At 31.5% G+C, this 23,055-nt stretch overlaps 1 protein-coding gene across 1 annotated transcript; it reads right to left on the bottom strand.

Moving 5' to 3' along the window:
* Positions 1-5,604: 5,604 nt before the first annotated feature.
* LOC112006985 (AP2-like ethylene-responsive transcription factor At1g16060) lies at positions 5,605-11,245 on the bottom strand. Its single transcript, XM_024039300.2, is given in 10 exon segments — positions 5,605-6,024; positions 6,027-6,056; positions 6,059-6,229; positions 8,197-8,273; positions 9,910-9,960; positions 10,046-10,119; positions 10,245-10,333; positions 10,510-10,518; positions 10,667-10,749; positions 10,850-11,245. Coding segments are annotated over 10 exon segments (1,074 nt in total). The 5' UTR covers positions 11,014-11,245; the 3' UTR covers positions 5,605-5,698.
* Positions 11,246-23,055: the final 11,810 nt, after the last annotated feature.

Below are 23,055 nucleotides of genomic sequence, written 5' to 3'. Positions count from 1 at the left end.
TAAATATAAAAAAAAGGAAAAAAAAAATTTTGCATGAAAACGCTGCTATATGGCTTTAAAATGTCACCATAGGGCTTAAAAACGCCACTATATGAGCGTTTGGATTCAACATTTTTTGTTGAATCCTGCGGCACGTTTCTTCCCTTTTTTTTTTTTTTTTTTTTGCTTTCACGTGAGTCAGAACAGAAGTTACTGTGCAGTTACTGTTTATGAGAAAAAAATACTGTTCACGCACTGTTTTGATACTGTTCACGCACTGTTTATGGGACCCACAGCCACTTTATTCAGAAAAAAAATATATTAAAAATGGGTCCCGCAATATTATTCATACATTTAAAAATTATTTTGCTACAGTGTTTTCAGCAACAATCAGTTTTCAGCAACTTTCAGCAATAATAAGTTGTATCCAAACGAACCCTATATGGTCCTTGAACTAGTATATCCTTATAAAAATTTTGCAGGAAAATGCCGCTATAGGGCTTTAAAACGTCACTATAGAGCATAAAATCGCCACTATAGGGCTCCCAATTATAATTTTTTTTTTTCATGGAACTCGATTTTCTGATATTCGAGTTCTATGCAATATTTTTTTTTTTTTTAAGTTTGATCGGGCATAACTCGATTTTCTATAGATCGAGTATTTCGTAGAAACTCGATTTTAAGATTACGAGTATCGAAACAGGGGCAAATTGCTAAATAAAAAAAAAAAATTAAGGGCAAAAGCCTAGATAGTCCAGAATAAGTTTACAAGATATTGATGATAATTTTAAGCTAAAATCAGTAAGCTAACCTGATTATATAGTTGAGTCTTTGCCCCAACTACACCGAATTGATGGTCGTTAAGAGCCAACTAGAAGATTTACAAAGCAAAAAAAAAAATGTTACTATGGACAAGAACTTTCGAAAGGAGTGCATGGATTTTGAAAAGAAGTTTGCGTAGAACTGAAAGTTGCTCCTTCACTTTCAATGCTTAGAAACTTATATTGGGAAAGCAAGTTAATTTAACGAAGAAAGGAAAAGTAATGCACTTCTACAGGGTTAAACACCTTTGCTTGATTTGGAAGACGGTTTTTTTTTTTTTTTTTTTTTTTTTTGAACTTTGATGAGCCATGAAGATAAACGTTTTAATTTTTATATCCATTTACTTACCTGCATGCTTTCATGTGTCATCAATTGGAGGACTAACAATGTTTGCTTACCTTCTAATAATGTTTTGCTTACATATTATATATATATATATATATTCATAGTTGTTTTTCTTTTTTGCTTTGCCATGCACGTTTTTTGTGTAAAACTCGAAAAAGGAAAAACATTCTACTATTAGCTAGATTCGATTATCTTAATTATTTTGGATGGATATATAATAAATGAGTGTATATGTGGGCATCTCAATCTTATATATATAAAGTACTTTTTAAGGAATGGAAATATTGAAGAAGGGCTGATTCCTTACTCCTCCTCCCTTTGAATTTGTAGAAGTTCGTAGTTTGATAGTACAGCGTAGTAGAGGAGGTCCCATGAACAGTCATAAAAAGCCATCAGGTGTAAATGTTTATTTTGAAAATCTACATTGTCAGAGCAATTGAGCTGCAGTCCAAGTAGCATATTTAGCATAGTCTTGAGCATATCTTGAACAGTTTTTTGTGTCTTCAACTTAGATTTTCAAACACATAAACTAGGCATTCAAAACTTACCACTCAAGTTACATTTGGCCAACACTAATAGACATTTGACACTAACATTTAAAAACATATGTCATTTTTTTATGTAATTGGCTAATCCTTTAATAAAACGCATTTTACTTGTATTTTGGTAGATTTATGATAATTTAATACTTCAAGAAACTGTGTTTCAAGATCAAATGTTGAAACCATGCAAATCTGTCCAAGAAACAAGTGAAGAAGTGCTAATTTTTTAAAGCTTGATAGCTGCTCAACACCTCTCAACAACTAGGCTATCTATCGAGATCTTCAGCTGTTTCTTATCGCAATCTCGACACCTCTCGACAGTTAGTGTATCGATCAAGAAAGCTTCTGTCCCCTCGACACCTCCTCGATCGATCGAGAATTACTGAGTTTTATGAAATTCAGATTTTTAAATCTGATTTTCGGCCCATGCTGACATGTATGTGTAGGGTTTCTTGTCTCACAACCCTAGACCTATATAAATCTTATTTCAGAGGCCGTCACAAAGAGAATACAAGGAGAACATATGCAAAAAGGTGACCGATGCCTTATTCTCTCAAAAAAAAACTACTGTGTCTTTGTGCCTTAGGGTTTTGTAACCAAATGCTTCTTGATCTTCATTGTTGATGAAATGAAAAACTTTGCAACTAACAATCTTCTTCTAGTTGGTGATTAAGTCGTGTACTAGGATCCGCGCAATTAGTTAGTCACATACTGGGATCCGTGTATCAAAGGGTGGTGTTCATATATTGAAGAGTTCAGAGGTTCTGAAGCAGTAAAAGGTTTCTGCTGTAAGTTCATCTACAAGGATTGTAGAATCTTGGGACAAAGGTTTTGTACTAAATCTGAAACTTCTCTTTACTATAGTGGATTGCTTTTCGGGAAGGTTTCCCCCAGGTTTTTCACTGTAAAACTAGTTTGTTTTATTGGTTTTCTTGAGTCATCATATCTTGTCTTATTTACTTTTCCGCTGTGCATAATTTTGACATGATATTGATATTTTTTTGTTTTAACAAGTTTTATTCATAATAAATCTAATTAACAAATTGGGTTTAAAACTTGTTAATTTTATCAACCAGGGTCTAAATTTCACAACATGTAAGGTATTTATCAAAAATAAAATATTATAGTAGAATATAAAATAATTTTAAATAATTAATGTAACTCATTTTGAACATCTCAAAAAAAAAATTATAACCACATTTAAATCTAAGTAATATTTAAAAGGAAAAAAAAAACATTGGCATTCACTTTAAATAAATTATCTTAATAATTTTAATATAATTATTATAATGAGTCATGAGTAATTCTTAGATATTCTCGGAGTACAGAGAATTGTGCTTCCTCCTCTCACATTCATGGTAAGGTCTACTCATTAAATTTATGGTAAGGTCCACCATGAATATGAGAGAAAGGAACACCATTTCTCCGTGCTCCGGAAATATCTAAGAATTTTCTATGAGTCACAAAGCAAAACTATATCTTGCACGTGGCAACTAAGGATAACATGTTAATGATAACTCCTACAACATTAACCTTGGTCAAGGAAAGAAAGTATAGAGAATTACTCCCTCTGTCCCAATTTGTTTTTGTTTGTCTTGTTTTGAAAGTCAAATTTTTTGAGGAAACATCATTTATAGTCTTGTCTGCCTTATAAAAATTTATAAGTTTACAAAATTACCCTTAAATAAATTTATCAGCTTTTTTATAAAAAAGTTATTCTTAATTAGGCAACTAAAAAGGTGTCCCAATTAGATAATTTTTTATAAAAAATATTTGTTAGTTTTCTTTTCAAATAGTTTTGAAAATAACGTAGGGGTATAATAGGAACATTAGTAAATTAATGACTTATTTTTAGAAATATGACAATATTTTGGGACATCTCAAAATGAAATAGAAAACAAACAAACTGGGACGAATGAAGTATTTAAGTCTATTGATGAGAAAATGTTAACAATTAAGTGCTTAGGAATAAAAGAAAAGAAAGAGACAATGACACATGTAAAAAAAACTTTATATGTAGAAAATATCTCGTGGGCATGTTGCCAAGGCCATAGGCATGCCTGCATGCATGCTCCCAAGGCTTTCACAGCCCATGGGCAAGCTACCTAGGTCATGGCAGCATAGTGTGGGCATGCCGCCAAGGCATGGCATGCATGCTTGCACTCTCCCAAAGCCATGGCAGCTCCTCCAAAGCCATGGCAGCTCCCATGGGCATGCAATCAAGGCCAAGGCAACCCTCATGAGAAAACCATTAAGGGAAAACAAAAGCCAATTAGCTAATATTCACTATTTAGTAAAATTTTGTCTAAAATACAGCCATTCCCCTTCCTTTTATAGACTTGAGGAATTGGAAGAAATTCGACAACTACTGGCTCCTCATTGGGTAAGTGTGAGTACTGTGATCTGAAGCGGATAAAATGGAAAGGGATGGGAATCCCCCCTCTAATGCTAAGGTTGTGAATGGGTAACAATAACTAAAAGGCATTTTGCCTTTCAAAAATGGGGTCAATTCAATTTTGGTCTCCCAAAATTTTAAATTGTAATAATTAATTTAGTCCCTCCATCTATTTTACATTCATATTTCCTAATAGAATGCTGAGGTTCCCTATATTTAAGGGATCAAAATTGTACCAACCACTTGGTTTGAGGTTAAAAAAAAAATGCCAGAAATGGATGTGAAATAGACAGAAAAAATTGTCCCCCATTTGGAAATTAAAAGAGGGAACCACGTTAAGAAAAGGCATAAGTACTTACTATTCTTGATTGATAGAAAGAACGTTGATTACCAAATGCTTATTCTTCTTTACATCTAGAAGGAATGAACCAAATAATAACATTAGTCTACTCCTCCATTATGAGAAGTGTAAGTCAAAATTAAAAGAATCTTCTTTGTTAACCTCTTGATCATGTTGTTGTTTAGTCCAACAATATCTTTCATGACCACAAAAAAAAAAAAAAAAAAAAAAAAAAAAAAAAAAAAAAAACCCACACCCCATAATCACTTATACTTGTGGAGTGACCCTACACTAAGGGTGCACAATGGTGTGTTTTTTTTCTTATTTGTGCACAAACTGACTTTATTTTTAAAAAAGTTGTATAAAGACATCATTTAATGCAATATTAAGTGCATCTTAATATTGAGCAATTATTTAGTACACTACAGTAATATTCTTTTTTTTTTTTACAATAAATACAGATCTTATTAATTAATTCATGATAGAACTCAGCATTAAATCATATAAGAGGATGAAACATCAAGGGGTGTTTGGTTTAGAGATAACTCCATTTTCAATTCTCAAAACTCATTTCTCGTCACTCTAAACTCTAATTCAATTCTCATATCTTTATCTCTACTTTTCTCTAACTTATTTTAGACTTGTGTTTAGTTGTTATTTTCAGATGTAGTTTCACTTAAAAAATTCAATTTCAAACAAAGTTGTGGACCCACACACTGACCCAATGTCAGTAGACTTCTCTCTCTCTCTCTCTCTCTCTCTCTCTCTCTCTCTCTCTCTCTCTCTCTCTCTCTTCTCTCTCTCTCTCTCTCTCTCTTCTCTCTCTCTCCTCTCTCTCTCTCTCTCTCTTCTCTGCTTTTGCTTGGGTTCACTGATTATGGCTCAAATCTCCTAATAGAAGCAAGATCAGAGACATGCGAAACCAATTCCACATCTCTTCTCTGCCCAACTCCTCCACCCCTCTCCTCTCTTTCATTTCTTACTTCTAGGTTTTGTTTGTGTTGGGGGAAGAAATTTGTAAATTTATTGTGTGGATGAACATGTTGGTGGGTTTGTGTTTGTGTGTTTGATAGGTACTTATGTGTTTATGGTTTGAGACATCAATACCCATGTGTGTTTGTGAAAAAAATGGGGGGGGCGTTGGAGTGAGTTTGTGAAGAAGAAAGAGGAAGAGNAAAAAAAAAAAAAAAAAAAAAAAAAAAGCCCAAATAGTATGTCATATACCAATAAACCCAACTCCCTCATGCATTTTACTACTTATTAATCTAATCTCTGCTAAGCCTCAAAATCACACTGAAATACTGGTGGCACATATGACTTGAGCTCACCAAAGATATTGTCATCTCCTTCACCATAAACACTTGAATCCTGACAATCAAAGTATGTTTGTATATCATCAGGAAATGAGCTTTGTGGCGGGTCAGACTCCGATGGCATTGGTGAACATTCGGCCACCGATGACATCTCCATCATTTCCCTAAACTTTGAGGACTGAAGCAGAAGCCCTAGGGCTGATGTGGCAGTTGCAGCTGGTCGGGGTTGAGTCAGTAAGGTTTCTCCTGAGCTGTATGTTTGTTGGTTGTGGAGGAAAGTTGATGCAAGTTCTGGTTATTAGGGTTTGGTGTTAAATTGGTTCAACATTAGGAATATGGAGACTGGGATTATAATCAGTACTGTTACTACTATTATCTTTATTGGGTTTTAGCCATTTGATGTAACGACTAAGATCGAAGTTTGTGACTGCATTAAGTCCACGGTATTCTATAGCCGCCATGTCATATGCAGTGGCAGCTTCTTCTTGGGTGGCTGCAAAAATCAATGAGATCATGATTAATGATATTTGGGTCTTTGTTAATGAGTACCTTAGTTCAATGACTAAGAAATGACAAATATTTAATTATAAATTTCAATACACACTTTTTAAAGAAGAAAAGTGTATAAAAACATATATTTCGGTTAACCGTTTTCATAATTAGTTTGTATATGCTAATTCATTATGGTGTGTTTTTCTTCTTTTTTGATAAAAGATAAAAATTCTATTCTAACATAATCTAAGTGTATATGTGTTTAGAGCTCCCTCTTAGAAACTTGAACACCGGCCCTTACTCCTCACACCCCATAATCACTTATACTTGTGGAGTGACCCTACACTAAGGGTGCACAATGGTGTGTTTTTTTTCTTATTTGTGCACAAACTGACTTTATTTTTAAAAAAGTTGTATAAAGACATCATTTAATGCAATATTAAGTGCATCTTAATATTGAGCAATTATTTAGTACACTACAGTAATATTCTTTTTTTTTTTTACAAATAAATACAGATCTTATTAATTAATTCATGATAGAACTCAGCATTAAATCATATAAGAGGATGAAACATCAAGGGGTGTTTGGTTTAGAGATAACTCCATTTTCAATTCTCAAAACTCATTTCTCGTCACTCTAAACTCTAATTCAATTCTCATATCTTTATCTCTACTTTTCTCTAACTTATTTTAGACTTGTGTTTAGTTGTTATTTTCAGATGTAGTTTCACTTAAAAAATTCAATTTCAAACAAAGTTGTGGACCCACACACTGACCCAATGTCAGTAGACTTCTCTCTCTCTCTCTCTCTCTCTCTCTCTCTCTCTCTCTCTCTCTCTCTCTCTCTTCTTCTCTCTCTCTCTCTCTCTCTTCTCTCTCTTCTCTCTCTCTCTCTCTCTCTCTCTGCTTTTGCTTGGGTTCACTGATTATGGCTCAAATCTCCTAATAGAAGCAAGATCAGAGACATGCGAAACCAATTCCACATCTCTTCTCTGCCCAACTCCTCCACCCCTCTCCTCTCTTTCATTTCTTACTTCTAGGTTTTGTTTGTGTTGGGGGAAGAAATTTGTAAATTTATTGTGTGGATGAACATGTTGGTGGGTTTGTGTTTGTGTGTTTGATAGGTACTTATGTGTTTATGGTTTGAGACATCAATACCCATGTGTGTTTGTGAAAAAAATGGGGGGGGCGTTGGAGTGAGTTTGTGAAGAAGAAGAAAGACGGAAGAAGAAAAAAAAAAAAAAAAAAAGAAAAAAAAAAGCAAAAAAAAAAAAAAAAAAAAAAAAAAAAAAAAAAGCCCCATTGGGTCTAACTTGATAGAGACAAGTCATGGGGGTAGGTCCACTTAAACTCTTTTTTTTTTTAATTATGAGTGATGAAAACTAAGAAAAAAAAAAGAATTAAGCCAAATAGATAGAGTTGATGTAGAGTTCATAAAAAGTGAGTTATGGGTGATGAGAATTGAGTGATAAGTGATGAGTGATGAAAATCACTCCCACCAAACAGGGCCTAATTGCTTTCAAAGTTATATTGGTAAAAATTTGGTAATTTGTTTTGAGAAACCTTGATAATTGGTAGTAGTAAAATACCCTTAAATTGAAAATTGTACCAAATTCTAGGTACTATATGCGGTTGGCCTTACTGGACACAAGACAAAGATGAATTTGAGACGCAAAGAACAAGTAGTGTTTTTGGCAGGCATCATAAACACGAACTTTCTTTTCAATCTTTTTTCATTTTTTTCTTTTCTTTTTTAGTAAGTTGCTCACTTATCCCTTGCCACTATTGTAAAATTGAGTTTCAATTTTCAAAATTTTGGATGAATGGAAGAAAACAAGAGTGTATCATTTGATTGTGTAAAGAATTGTTTTTATAAGCCATAACAAAATTTGAATTTTTTTACCATCGAATCTATTCATGTTAGACAAAGCTGATTTCAGATTACGATAATAGAGGGAGGAGGAATACCATATGTCCCGAGATAGAGATATTTATTTCCAAAAACTCGACCAATTCGAGCTTCCCATCTTCCATTGTGATGATGCCTGCCCATTGATAATAAAAGAAATCCATGTTTCAAATACGAGACAGGTTGAAATTGAAGCTTTGATAGTCACAGACATACATATATTGAAAGATCCCACGGTATACTTGATACACGATATTGATCCTCTATATATCTTATTTCATCTCGAAAATTTCTCGTATATATATGTATACACACATACAAATCGATTCATATAGAGTACATATTTGGTCTTTATACAGCACACTTCAACAAATTATGGGAAAGAACTGTGTCTCATCAAAGAGCACAAACAGTGAAACTTGGAATGATTTATTAATTTTTTTTATTATAGACAATAATTGTTGAGGTAAATAACATTTGGAAGTTCTTAATTATTTCCTGAATTATTCAGTGCCCATATGTTATACTCTACTCTCACATGAGAGTGAGTCCTACCTATGAATTTAGGGGCAAAACTATAAAGTTCATATGCTACACTCTACTCTCACACAAGAGTGAGTCCTACCTGTGAGTTCAGGGGCAAAACTGTAAAGTTCTATTAACATTTAGTTTTAGCTCAACTTTCATTAGAAGCTTTATTCACATTTTTCCCAAAAAGTTTTACACCGTTAACTTCCTTTCTAGTTAGCCACTCAAGTCTCTCATTAGAACCGGTGCTCTCACATTTACTTTCAACTCTTTTCAATTAGATCTATCTTTGGCTTAAAATACCCTCTAATGATGGCAATCTATATATAATTCACTTTGTTTAGCAAATGCTCTCACGCTATCTTCATTTAGCAATATGAAGACTCTATATAATAATGAACCATATATATAGCGTGTTCCCTGTTCCTTAACAAAGAATTTTCTTATTTGAATCTAAAGTGAAAATAGCTTTAAAATCTTGACAAGTTCAAAATTCTTTTTTTAAGTTTTTCATTTCTATTCATTCAAATTATGCTTTATGTTTTTCCCCCTTTAATTTATTTAACCAATTGACAAGCTTTATTCACTATTTTATCTAGAATTAGCATTGGCTTCTACTTAAATTTGACATTTGGAGAATCTAAATTGATGGATAATATCGGTTGTTTAGCTTGGTTAGTATTTTGAGTGTTGACTTTAATGGAAGATGCTAAGTTCTTTTTTATTATTTATTTTTTAAATATTTGTTATATGATACTTTGGCAAACGGGTAACTTTTGTGTGTAGCATCTAGACCCCTCCACATATTAATTTCTTGCTCCACCCCTGTGTGAGTCTCGTACATAAACACAAACTGGCCAATTGAGAGGGGATAGAAAGTTGTGTTTTGTTTAAATCTCTCTCTCTCTCTCTCTCTAAAAAAAACACAACTTTGTCCCCTCTCAATCGGCTGGGTTTTTTTTTTTTTTTTTTTTTTTTTACCCCCAGGTGAGTGGATTGTTAACTTATTTAACAGCAAAGAGACAGAATTATCTATTTGGCACATATGTAAAGTTAAGGAAGTAAGCAAAAATAAAAGTTCAAGTGGTGTCATGGCTACTACCTTAAAGTTCAGGGTGTCATGGCATTTTTCCAAAAGTAATATATCGAATGTATGAAATAATTTATAATTTCACTTATTAGAATTATACAAAGATTTTATTCATAATAAAATTTCAAAAGCCTTTGAAAATTATGATAATTACCTTGCAACACCTCTATATTTTGAAACTCCTCGAGAAAAACCACTGCTCTTCCTGCAAATTATATCTCACATCAATTCAAATTGTGAAATTTACACCTTATTTTTCTCAAAATTGAATATAGATGTAGATTCTAAACCTTCTCAATGATCCAATATATTCTTCTCTTGATAGACCCTCCATTTCTTTGAGTTGTTTATGGTATATTGATAACTGCAAATGTTAAGAGGGATTAGCCTCTAGGCCCTCTTCCTTAATCATCTATTCTAGTCTATAGCATTATTAAAAAAATATTTTTTAAAAAAAATAAACATAAAAAATCAATAAAACAGAATTACCGGAAAGTTAAGAATGGTTTCTTCACCCCAGTATTTCAGTGCTGCAAGGTCATAAGCATGTGCAGCTGCTTCTTCATCATCATAGGCACCTGGAAATTCAACAGTGCAAAAGACTAAGAAATTAACACTACAAAACCAGAATTACAAATTATAATAAAGTTGCACTCAAATAAGTTACTACAATTCCTTCATTTCTATAATTAAAGGTGTACAATTTAGCCTTTATTTTCAAGAAATACATGTAGCAGCAGTAATTAATACATACCAAGATAGACTGCAATGAAGTAGGATTCCCACCAATCACCAACAAGTATGCCAAAGCCAAAAAGGAATAGGAAGAAAAAACCGTAAGAAATATGAACATATAATCGATTAAGAGAAGCATAGAGAAAATAAAAAACAAATAAACATGAGCATGAAACCTTGTCTTCCTTTCTTGTTTTGGGATTCATTCCAACAATTCTTATCCCACAAATGAGCTTCATATCGGCCTGTCCATCGATGCCTGAAAATAATCAAACCACACCCACTTCAGAAAAACTAAAGGAAATGAACATAATGGAAAAATACAAATTAATAAAGTTGGTGCGTAGTAATTTATTGACCTTGTGACCCCTCGATATATTGAGCTACGTTGAGGAGGAGAGTCTCTAGGGACACTTCTCCTTGTTCGTTTCACCTTTGTGACAGTGTTAGAGCTATTAGTGTTATTGTTATTGTTACTGCTGTTTGCATTGTTTTTCTGGTTTTTCTGTGATGATTTCGCCATGAAAGTCAATGAAAAAGATGAATATGAGAGAGAGAAAAAATGTTAAGAGAGAGAGATAGTCCTAGAACGAGAAGGATTATAAAGGGTGACAATGATATAAGAGGCAAAAGAATGGAGTCAGAAGAGTATGGGCTAGCAAACTAGAGAGGCCGGGCCGGCAAAGTAGCTAGGTACGTATTTTGTGGCCGTCTAGTTTTACCGGCTCATAAAGCCTTTTTCTTCTTGCCCTCACCTAACATTGTGCTAAATTAGTTTCGATCATATTGAAATCTGATTGATGTAGCCCTTTTTGTCTTTATTTTATAGGATGAACCCTATTTTATAAAATCAATCTTTTTTTATTTCATATTTATACAAAAGTCGTAATGGTATATTGTCATCTTTATTTTATGCTTGCGTGTGAGATGAAATATAATTAATTTATGTTTTATCAATGACAATATGCTACGTGTTTTTGTTTTTTTTTTTTACTATGTGTGTGGTATGAAGATTTTTTATCTCATTCTAGCTGTTTTATTTTATACTTCATCAATCAATCAATCACAAATTACTATAAGTATTTTTTATTTTTTTCTTAAAATATATATATATATATATACATGATATAATGCGGTTAGTTTAATATAAAATGTAATAATAGAAGTGGGATAAAAAAAATTTATTGGCGTGTGTGTGAATACATTTATTGAGGGAGAGAAATTGAGATTAAATTAGATGAAGTATAAGATATGTCGATATTTTTCGGCCACTTTTAATTGTGTGTGGTTTCTTTCGCTTTACTTGTTAAAGATTTCATTGAATTGAGTTTAGACGTCATTGGCTAAAGGTAAGAAAATATGCCATGTGGGGTTAATGTTAGCTCCTAGTAAATTGACTTCATCAGAAATCAACCACCACAGTGCAAATTGAAAACCTTAGGCAACGTGTCATAGAGAAATAGGGTATAGGGTATGGTTGTCCTTAAAAGTTGGTAAGCTAAATATCTTAAAGGTCCCAGTTAACATGACCTAAAACTAAAATAGAATAGAAAATTGTGGAAATACTTGCACACAGGAAATAAAGTCGCTCACTCATGAATTAATGACCAAAGCCTCAATTAATACTCATTGCATGGTACACCTCTTATTAAATACCTTCACATGACATGATCTAAGTAACCCAGCTAGGAATAGGGGCCTCAGGGAGACTTTACGTGCTCGATGTGGGACACCAAGACCGCTAGAATTTAGAGTTTATCTGGTGTCATAAATTAGTGCACAATTTTATATATAATTTATTCATGTAGTGAGTTATAGTTGGTGAAAAGGTGACCTACCATCACTCTTCTACCAATCACAACTCACCACATATATAAGTTGTGCATAAAATTGTGCACTAGTTTGTGGCACTAGAAATTCTCCTAGAATTTATTAGTATATTTTGCACACGATGGGGTAACTGTAACCAACCTAAGTTGATCGTATAAGTATTAATGATATGGTGGAAAAGTTTCTGAACTTTTTACTGTTTACCAAAGAAAAAAAAAAAACCTTTTTAGGTTTAGAGTGTCCTAGCTAGCTACTTTCATATCTTACGTACTGGCCTTGTTGTACAAAACTCTCAAATTATTACTCAGTGAATGCGAAAATTATATATTGTACCCGGCATATATGCCGGTTCTCTTACGCATAGGCGGGCCCCACAATGTGTGGGACTCACCAGTGTGTGAGTGACCCGGCATATGCCGGGTACACCATATACCAGCACCAGTGGATGAGGAGCCAATAATGACTAGTTACTAGTTTTAATGGCAAACCAATAATCAGAGAGATTATTTTGTGTTTTAATTAAGGAAGTTTGGTAAGCAAACTGTTGGCATCCATATCTAGCACAGCATAAAGATTTCTTGTTCACCTAATTAGTGCAATAGATTACCAGAGAAAGATTGTATTGTTCAACTGTTAATACTTGAGTGCTTGATATTCCTTTAATTAGGACATAAAATACATTATGCTTTTTCATGATGATATCTTTTCTTGACACAGACACTTTCTTGTTTTTTGTTTTTTTAATTTTATGATTAACTGAGAACATATTTAAGGGAGTTAAGATCAATTATATATGATTTTTTTTTAATTTAGAAGAAAAAATATAGAGAGAATTGGATGGGGCGACCAAAAATATTTTTCCTACTTAGGCGTTACCATAGTAGCATCCTACCCGTTGGGTCCAAGCTTGAAAGTAGGGTAATCGATGAGTTATAGCTGTTATTCCAACTCCACAAGAACGCTAGTGGGCATTAAACCAAGTTTGGTAGATTATATGTGATATATCACAAAGATATATATTAGGAAGTAACATGTTTTGACTAATCAAGGGTGATAACCAATAGTCTCATATCTCTCACCCAAAAAGAGATCAAAGTTTGAGGTTCAAGGACAAGTGGAGATTAGTTCTGAGCACATCCAGCCTATGAGCTGAGCTAAGGAATAAATTTTTCTGGGCTAATCAGGTTAATACAAGGTGTGCTTGTCAAACATGTCCGCAATAAGTAACCAAAAGAATGCAATATTATTGAACAAGAGATGAGAGGTTAGTTTTTCTGGGTTTTCTTTTTCTTGTAGTTCTGGCATCTTTGCTACCAAAAAAGAAAAAGACTTTCTTTGGTTTAGAAAGAAGATACAGTACTGTCTGATGTCTGGTGTTAAAACCAAGGACTCAATTAACTCTAGGCACATTTTTTATAGAAACTTTAGGCACATCTAAGTAATATCAAATATGATTTCGAGCCCACACTTGCCGACTACAACTGTCAAAAAGGTTAACTTCGATTCAACATAAATTTTTATAGCTACACCAGACCACAACCCCGTATCATCAATTTTCATAACTGCTACAATGCTGGGCCATACAACGTATTGGGTCTGGTCCCATTTATACAAGCTTTGGGCTAATAAATCTAGACCAAAATGGGGCTAACTGGCTAACTGAGAAGTGGGCCAAGTCAATTTAACTTATTTCAGTAAGGGACCACACTTCTAGGCCAGTTGAGTACTTTTCCCAGAAATAATTTTCCCAGAAACAAAACAGGAAGATTAGTTGAAATTTTTGTGATGCACCTTTAAATCTCATTGTAGCAGGCAATATGTTTGTTCTATCATTTATGCTACAAATGAGAGGATAGAAAAGATACTTTAGTAATTACCCTCTTTGATAAGCTTTCTTGTTCCAAAAAAAAACACACACACACACACACACAAAAAAAAAAAAAAAAAGCTTCAACAACAGAATCCTTCACCAATCAATCTGGGCCAAGCTCTTTGTAAAATAGGACATTAAATCCATCTGGTCCTAGAGGCTTGAAGCCTTGTCATTTCTCATGGCAAATAGAAACTGCAAAAATTTCAACCTCAGTTTTATCCTTCTGCATCAATTCTTTCACATCCTTATGAATCTGATCTGAAAACAGAAAAGTTACTCTACTAATAATTCTACCTTCATTTGTGGCAATAGGAGATCCCAATGATAGATTTTGTAGAACTCAATTACCACGTGTTTAATTTTAGAAGGTTTATCCAATCTTCTTACTGTGTTGCTGTCTTGCTGATAGTCAATCTATTCTGAGAATCTGAGATGCTATGGATTTTCCAATAGAATCCCTTTTTTTATTCCCTAATTTCTGGAACTCATTTTCATCTCACCATTCTATCATGTTCAATGATTTTAGAATTGATTATTCCCACAGTTATTTACAGAGTGACTATAAAATTTACATTTAAAGCATTCCACTGGATGCTTGCTAAATTTTTAATTTCAAGCATTTGTTCTCATTTGAGCAGGACAAGAATCAGAAGGGCATGTTTGGAAATTATGTATCTAATTTATTTTAAATTCTTAAAACCAATTCACAACTTATATAAATAATTAAATATGATAACGTTTTTTAATTAAATTTGTGTAATATTTTTTGGGGTTAATTATGTCCTAGCCATTAGCTAGATACTATTGTCTTTTTAAAAAATCTTGTTTAACTTTTTTAAATTACTGAGAATAAACAAACAATGTCCTACACAAGTCTTACCTAATCCTACCATTATAATGTTTTTCTAGGTAAAATTTAAAATACTGATTATTAATCCCAATATCATCAATTTCATATTTATGTACTACACCAAGTGCACTCGAGTTTGATAATTGTTTTATCGATAAAGTTTAGATACAAAATTAGTTGTAACCTAAATCTAGAATCTTACTCTATAAAATAAACATTACCACATATTTTGAAAATCTAACTGTTGAATTGCATATTTTTTACACTCTTAATACACATGTCAAATTTTGTGTTAGTTGGACATTATTTACTATATGATCTATAAACTTATATTTTATACATAATTTTAAACTATAAAAATTACAGTTTAAACAATTTATTGATAACATAACTATTAATTTTAATTTTTTAGAAATTTTGCAAACATGAAGAATATAAGAAATCTTATGATAGATTTTATCAAAATTCACCTCCAAAAAAAAGATATTGAGTAAAGTTGTAGCCTTAAGCTACAAACCAATTTTATACCTAAACTTTGTCCTTGTTTTATGGCATCCAGATTTTCTTCTTTTTTCTATGAAAATATTATACTACTGAAATTTGGACTTTAAATTTAATAATTTATATATCAGCAACTTTTTAATTTCTAGTGTTTTTTCTTCTTCATTTATATATTTATACTAGCTTGTAACTCACGCATACGTATAGATGAATTTTAAAATAAACACATTTTTTAATCATAAAATATACATAATTAATTAAATTATTAGAAAAGGCAAACGTAACTAGATGCATGTTAAAATTTATGCCTAAGTTTAGTACTAATTATAATCATTTTTATTCTAATTTTTAATAAGATAGAACATGTAATGATTTTTGTTTTGTGGTGATTTTTGTTTCTTTTTTTTTTTTTTAATACAAGATAGAAATTCTACTCTAACATAATCTAAGTATATATGTGTGTGAAACTCTCTCTCAGAGACTTGAACCCTGTCCTTTGCCCCCCACACTCTACAAACACTTATACTTATAGATCAAAGTGACCATCGCATTAAGAGTACACAATGATAAATGTCAATATAATTAAGTGGTATTGACTACTCTCTTTTATGAGAAACTAGTTATTAGCCCATGTTTTGCACAGTTTTTTATTCAACTTATTAATTTATAAATATCATTAATAGTCATGTTATAGAAAAATATTCTTTATTTAAAAACAAATTTGTTATTATTATTATATAAAGAGGTTTTTTGTCATTATTTTATGTTGTCCTGTTTTAATTTGTGTCTAAATTTTATTAGAATTTTTTTATCTTTAAAATATAACTTCCAATTTAACAATGTTTATTTGACTTTCTCTCTGTCTCTCTCAACTTACTAATTAAAAAGTCTACACACCTATAGTTAATAATAGTAATGACATTAAATTTGCTATTTAACCAAAAATAAATCCAAAAATAAAAATAAAAGCAATTGGAAGCTTATTTGAACATCAACAACAATAGAATTCCACTGGATCAAGAAAAGCGATTTGACAAGCTTTGCACCTCTCCTTTTATCTCTAATTAAAAAGGGAGTTTCCAAATAGAACTTCATCAGCATCAGGACAGGGAAACCCACAAAGTCCATGTCTCTCTTTGTCACCTGCCTTCAAGATTTGTTGAATAGAAGTTGAAAAAGAAGAAGAAGTTAACAATGTCATTCATTCGTTAGAATTCTTTTGTTGCAATTGGAATTTGTTATATATATTGAAATTATCATTTATTAATAAAAATTAAAAGGTTTTTTTCTTTTTTCTTTTTTCTTTTTTTCTTTTTTCTTTTGGTTTTTGGTTTTTGGTTTTTGAAGGAGATGAATGGCTATGACTTATGAGTTACACCGATGCTGAAGAAAATGAAGAGTATAAGTTAAAAAGGATGATATAACAACTCATTAGCTTTTTTTGGCATTCAAAGTTAATACCATGTAAAAAGTCACAATTTTTACTACGACTATTTTACATAGCAAATTGTGATTAACTATATATCACTTTTACATTAATTCACAACTTTTTTTTTATCACTTACAATCTACCAAGTAGACCATTGTGATGAAAGTTGTTTTTTTTTTTTTTTTTTTTTATGTGATCTTAGATTTTTGTTCTTCTAACAACTTATTAACTATACCTATGGGTTACAAGTTACAACCCATTAAATTGGCTGTTTTTTTCCCATGTGTAACACAAAAGGTTGTCGACCAAAAAAAAAAAAGGAAGTTAAAGTGTGTAACACAAAAGGACGTGCATCGGTATTGTATTAATTGGCGTACTGTATTTAAATTGGCCGGTTTTTCTTTCAATGTGTAAGACAAAGGGACCAAATCACGCTATTGCATTAATTATGCATTCAATTTTTTTTTCTATAAAACTTAATGACCTATTAACTATAACTGGCGCTGTATTTAAATTGGCTGGTTTTTGTTTTCATGTGTAACACAAAAGGACGTAAATCACTCTATTTGTCTTAATTATGCATTCAATTTTTCCCCTCAAAACTTAAACGACAATGATAAATTGAAAATGAATAGGTGTGTGTATAACTAATAGTACCACCTTAAAAGAGAATGGTAATTATTTAATTTTTTTTTATTGTTAACTAATCCTCTAACAGCAATGGTTAACATATATATAATATTTTATTGGCGAAAAGCACATTTTCGTCCCTACATTTTCACACGATTTCCATTTTGGTCCCTAAATTTTTTTTTTACCGCTTTTAGTCCCTATCCTGGAAAACGCCTATTGTTTTTGTCCCTGCCGTTACATCAGAGACGGAAAATGCTGACGTGGCAAACGGATGGCACTGTTGGCTGACGTGGCCATTAAAATAATAATAAAAAATATTATTTGGTATTAAAAAAATTTAAAAATTAATTTATTAATTTTAACTAAGTAAAAAAAAATCAAAACAAAAATAAAAATAAAAATTTATATGAATTAAGATCAAAAAGCATCTTGAAGAGAACAAGAACACCCAAAAATAATATTTTTTATTATTATTTTAATGGCCACGTCAGCCAACAGTGCCATCCGTTTGCCACGTCAGCATTTTCCGTCTCTGATGTAACGGCAGGGACAAAAACAATAGGCGTTTTCCAGGATAGGGACTAAAAGCGGTAAAAAAAAAATTTAGGACCAAAATGAAAATCGTGTGAAAATGTAGGGATGAAAATGTGCTTTTCGCCTATTTTATTAAATAATATTTGTATACATTTTTTAAAAACTAAAGTCAAACTGTACACATGTATTAAAAAAAGCACATAATTTATATTTATAAACCAATGAATCAATTAACACATGTATTTTATTTTTTGAAAAGTGTGCGTTATAACTCATAATTAATTGAGCATGTATTAGTTAGGGCACTCGTTAAAACTCAAACAAGATTGTTAATTAATAGGTGCATTGACACCTATCATTGTTATATAAGGATACATGTAATCACAACATATCCTCTCATTTTGGAAATCTAACTTTTATAATAATTAGATAAAGTTTGAATTCTCTCTCCTTTATTATTGTAGCTGTACAATTATTAGAAAAAATCATGGATAAAATGAACTAACATATCTAATGCTAGTGATAAAAGTTGAACCGATAACTAATGATTGGCATAAAAGTAATTTTTAGGTACTCCCAGAGTATGGAGAATGGTGCTTTGGATCCTTTCACATTCATGGGAGGGTCTATTCATTAAATTCATGATGAGATTTATCATGAATATGAGAGAAATGAGCACTATTTTTTCGTACTACGAAAGTAGCTAAGAATTTTCTCTGACGTAAGTAGGATATTGTTACATGTAAAAATTACTTATGCTATTGTTATATAAACAATCATTAAGCAAACGAATAAAACATAATTGTATAAAACTATTTTTTTTATATATTTTTATACATCATAAGTGAAGGATGGCAATTCAAGCCTTAAAATTTTCTATTAAAAACACCAAAAAATATCAATGGACCTAAATATTATAGACATATAAAACTATTAAGTTTGTATGAGCTTGAAATTAAGTTATCACCTACCAGGATTTGCATGTAAAGAACCTTTTAGAATATATATATATATATATATATAGAATATTCTGATATGGCAAATGATATCCTTATAGGATTGAGATCAAGTGATATCCTCATTTCCCTCTCACGAAATATTTTTACATTTTTACTTCTTTTTAACCTTTTTTATTCAATGTTCGAGATTGAAAGGTTTTTTTTTTTTTTTTTTTTTTACTTTCAATTTCAGACATGAATAAGTATTGCATCAAATGCAATTCCTGATCTCAATCCATCCTTATCACCAATTCACTAGTAAAGTTTCAATCTCTGAACTCTACAATTAATGCTATGGTTTCACAATTGGGGACCCCCTCATAATATTTGTCGTTCTTCGCCTTTTGGTTTCTTATAATAAATTTTTCTTGTGTGTTTCATGTTTCAAAGGAAAACTCTAACATCATGAACCAATTGGCTCAACAACCCCCACCATAAATATTATTGTGGAAGTACTTGAATTGTATGGGTGAGACTGTGAGAGCAATGGCCAATTTCTTACTTCCTTGGTGAAGAGGGAACTTCAAAGTGTATGGTATGGACTTTAATCAGTTAAATGCGCCTTATTACCCAACAACTATTCCTACCGTTTTAGGTGAACCCTCTAATAACATAATTTTGACAAGTTACAAGGCAACATGCCAAGCTTTTGCTCCTTGAGATTCAGAAGTCATTGTTTTTGGTTTAAATTTTTCTTAATTATTCATGCTCATTGTATATTTTTCGTGTTTTTTCCACTCTATTACCAAAGTATCCATGGAGCTACAAAGCTGGATCAATGATTTAATTTTTCCTTAATTATTCAAGTTCATTTTATATGTTAACTTTATTTGTGCTATGGGTATGCACTTATGCTACATCTATCCCAAATTGTTGGTCCTGTTTTTAAAAAAAAAAAAAAAAAAATCTAACTTTTTAAGGAAATATCATTTGACGAGTTGTTTGTGATGACTTAAAAACGTACAAGTTTTCAAAACTACCACCATCAATTTAAACTCTAGAGAAAAAATGATATTGACTTTTTAAATAAGGTAAAGAGATAAAACAGAATTTTTTTTTTTTTTTTCAAAGAGACTACAATTTGAGACATCCCAAAATGAAAAAGATGACCAATAATTTAAGACGGAGAACATTGCAACTACAAAACTGTTTATCTGATGAAATCCACATTTTACAACCATCACTACCTCCACCATTGTTGACATTGCTATTACAATTGTCATTGCCACTCTACCACCCACATGACATTTTCACCACCACCACCACACTATATCCGATACCACTGTTACCACCACTTTTAGTGTCACCAAACCACCATTTTCGTCCCTGCTATCGTCACCACCCTACTTTCAAAACTACCACTATACATGGACGAACCCAAGATCTCAAGCTAAAGGGGGCCGAAGTATAATAAAAAATAATTTCAAATAGGCATCCATATAATATTAACAAATTATAAATACACAAAATCATTATTTTTTAATACATTAAAATGTAATCATCCACCAAAATAGACAAAAAAAAAAAAAAACAAACAAACAAAACAAAATAATGTTTTTTTTTTTAAATACTAGGCTAGCAAGGATTTTTTTTTTTTTTTTTAAGTTAGTGCGTTCACAGTAATGGTGCTAAAAAATTTAACTTTTAGCACCTCAAAAAAATAATTTATCTATTTTATCACCTCACTTTACAATACATCCAACATCAAATGTTCTATTTTTTTTTACCACTTCATTTTAAATAATATAAACATCTCATTAAAATAATAAAGGAAGAGAGAGAATTTGAGTTTTTTTAATTGAAGGTAGAGAGATAATTTAATAAAATATTTATTTTATTTTTAATAACTTGCTACAGTCAACTGGTATTTATACCATTTTACTGTAGTTACAAAAAAATTAGCTTTAGCTTCTCCAATAACACATGATTTTTTGGTTCTTTGGTGATAAAATAGTTTTTTTTTTTTTTTTTTTTTTTACTAAAATACAATCAACATTGTGAATATTTTTATTGTTTTTGGGTTGGATAGTTGCTAGTTGGAGAGGGGCCTAAGGTTTTGGAATGGAGGCAACTACAAAATGGTGTATATAATTTGTAAAAAAAAAAAAAAAAGACCCGTGGGGGGGGGGGGGGGGCAGGCTCCCACCTAGGTCTGCCCCTGCCACAACACCACCATCATTGTTGTTGTTATCACGTTTGTCACTTCACCTTTGTCATTATCATCATTCCGCTACATGAAATATTAATAATTTTTTGGGCAAGTCAAGCTACATATATAATTTTTTTTTTAGGGTTATTTTTAAGAGTTGCTACAAAACGAAAGAAAACAAATAAAAACAAACACACAAAAAAAAATGGGAAAAAAAGAAAGAAAGAAAACAAATCACGAGAAAAGAATATCTAAAGAACTAGACTCATGCACTTTGCGTTATTTATTTATTTTTTGTTTAGTATTATAATATTTTAAAGTGATATACAAATAACCGTGTATATTTTGTTTTTTAAAGAAAGAGATAAAGTAACATAGAATAATGTTTAAAAATGAGATAGAAATATTATTCTAAGTTTTAGGTTGAATGGAGAAGAAAAAAAAACCCAAAACTTAGGAAAAGTAAATTACTCTTGTGTTTTTTAATTTAAAATTATTAAACTAAATGATAAAAGTATTTTAGAGAGTTTAAGAATTTATGTAAGGGTATTTTAGTATGTAAAAAGTTAAAAACCAAACAGAAAATCATATTATTAATAGTATAGATAATGTTGAGTAGTTCCATATTTCCTTGATTTTGTAACGCAGGAGATCAAATATATGTTCTAGTAGGTAGGTAGAGGTCTTGTAGTTGGAATTAAGAGAGACCTTCTCTCTTTCTTTTTCATTTTTTCTTTGGCAAAAAGCACATTTTCGTCCTTACATTTTCACGCGATTCTCATTTTGGTCCCTAACTTTTTTTTTTACCGCTTTTAGTCCCTATTCTGGAAAACGCGTCTCGTTTTTGTCCCTGCCGTTACATCAGAGACGGAAATTGCACAGGTGGCAAATGGAAGATAACGTGGCCAATAAAATAATAATAAAAAATATTATTTTGCATTAAAAAATGCCACATCAGCACCTAAATGAAAAAAAAAATTTATTAATCTATTAATTTTAACTAAAGAAAAAAAAATTAAAAACAGAAAAAAAAAATTAAAAACAGAAAATGAGAAAACAACAAACCAAATTCACATTCTTTTCTTTTCGTTAATTTTTTGGAAGAACATGTTCATGTTCTTTGTGATCTTTCCCAGAACATGATTTTATATGTTCTTCGCAATTTAATCCTTGTTTTATTTTCTTTTCTTTGTCTTTCTTGTATTTTCTTTACAACCAAACACATTAAAATTCAAAACTCAGATCAAACAACAATCAACATCAACAAATCGATAATCTGAAATTGAAACTAAAAACCTAACCCAGAAATCGAACCCATAATTTTGAACCCAGAAATTTGAACCCAACGCACACCAATCAAAATCAATAGATCTGCATCCTTTTTGTTCACAAAATCAACACCAATCTCCAAGCTGGAAAACCACTAATCCAAATTAGAAACACAAAATTAGCTCCAACTTAGAAACACAAAATTCACCGATCATCAAAACACTGAAACCCAGCAAATCAAACACTCAAAAAATGCAGAAATAACCTACAAACAGCTATCCACATTCCAAACCAACAACAAACCCATAAACTTTAAAGAAACCAGTTGATCACAACCATCCACACCAACACCAAACCTAGAAATTTCAAAGAAATCAGTCGACCACAGCTATCCACACCAAAAATAAACCCAAATCGATTCACAACCACCAACACCCACAATATCTTCCTTTCACAACCGCTAACCACCACCACTACTAACAACCTTTGATTTACGACC

This window comes from Quercus suber, unplaced genomic scaffold (genome assembly GCF_002906115.3).
Source record: "Quercus suber isolate HL8 unplaced genomic scaffold, Cork oak 2.0 scaffold_519, whole genome shotgun sequence".
Lineage (NCBI taxonomy): Eukaryota > Viridiplantae > Streptophyta > Magnoliopsida > Fagales > Fagaceae > Quercus > Quercus suber.
This window is presented reverse-complemented; position numbering and strand designations above follow the sequence as displayed.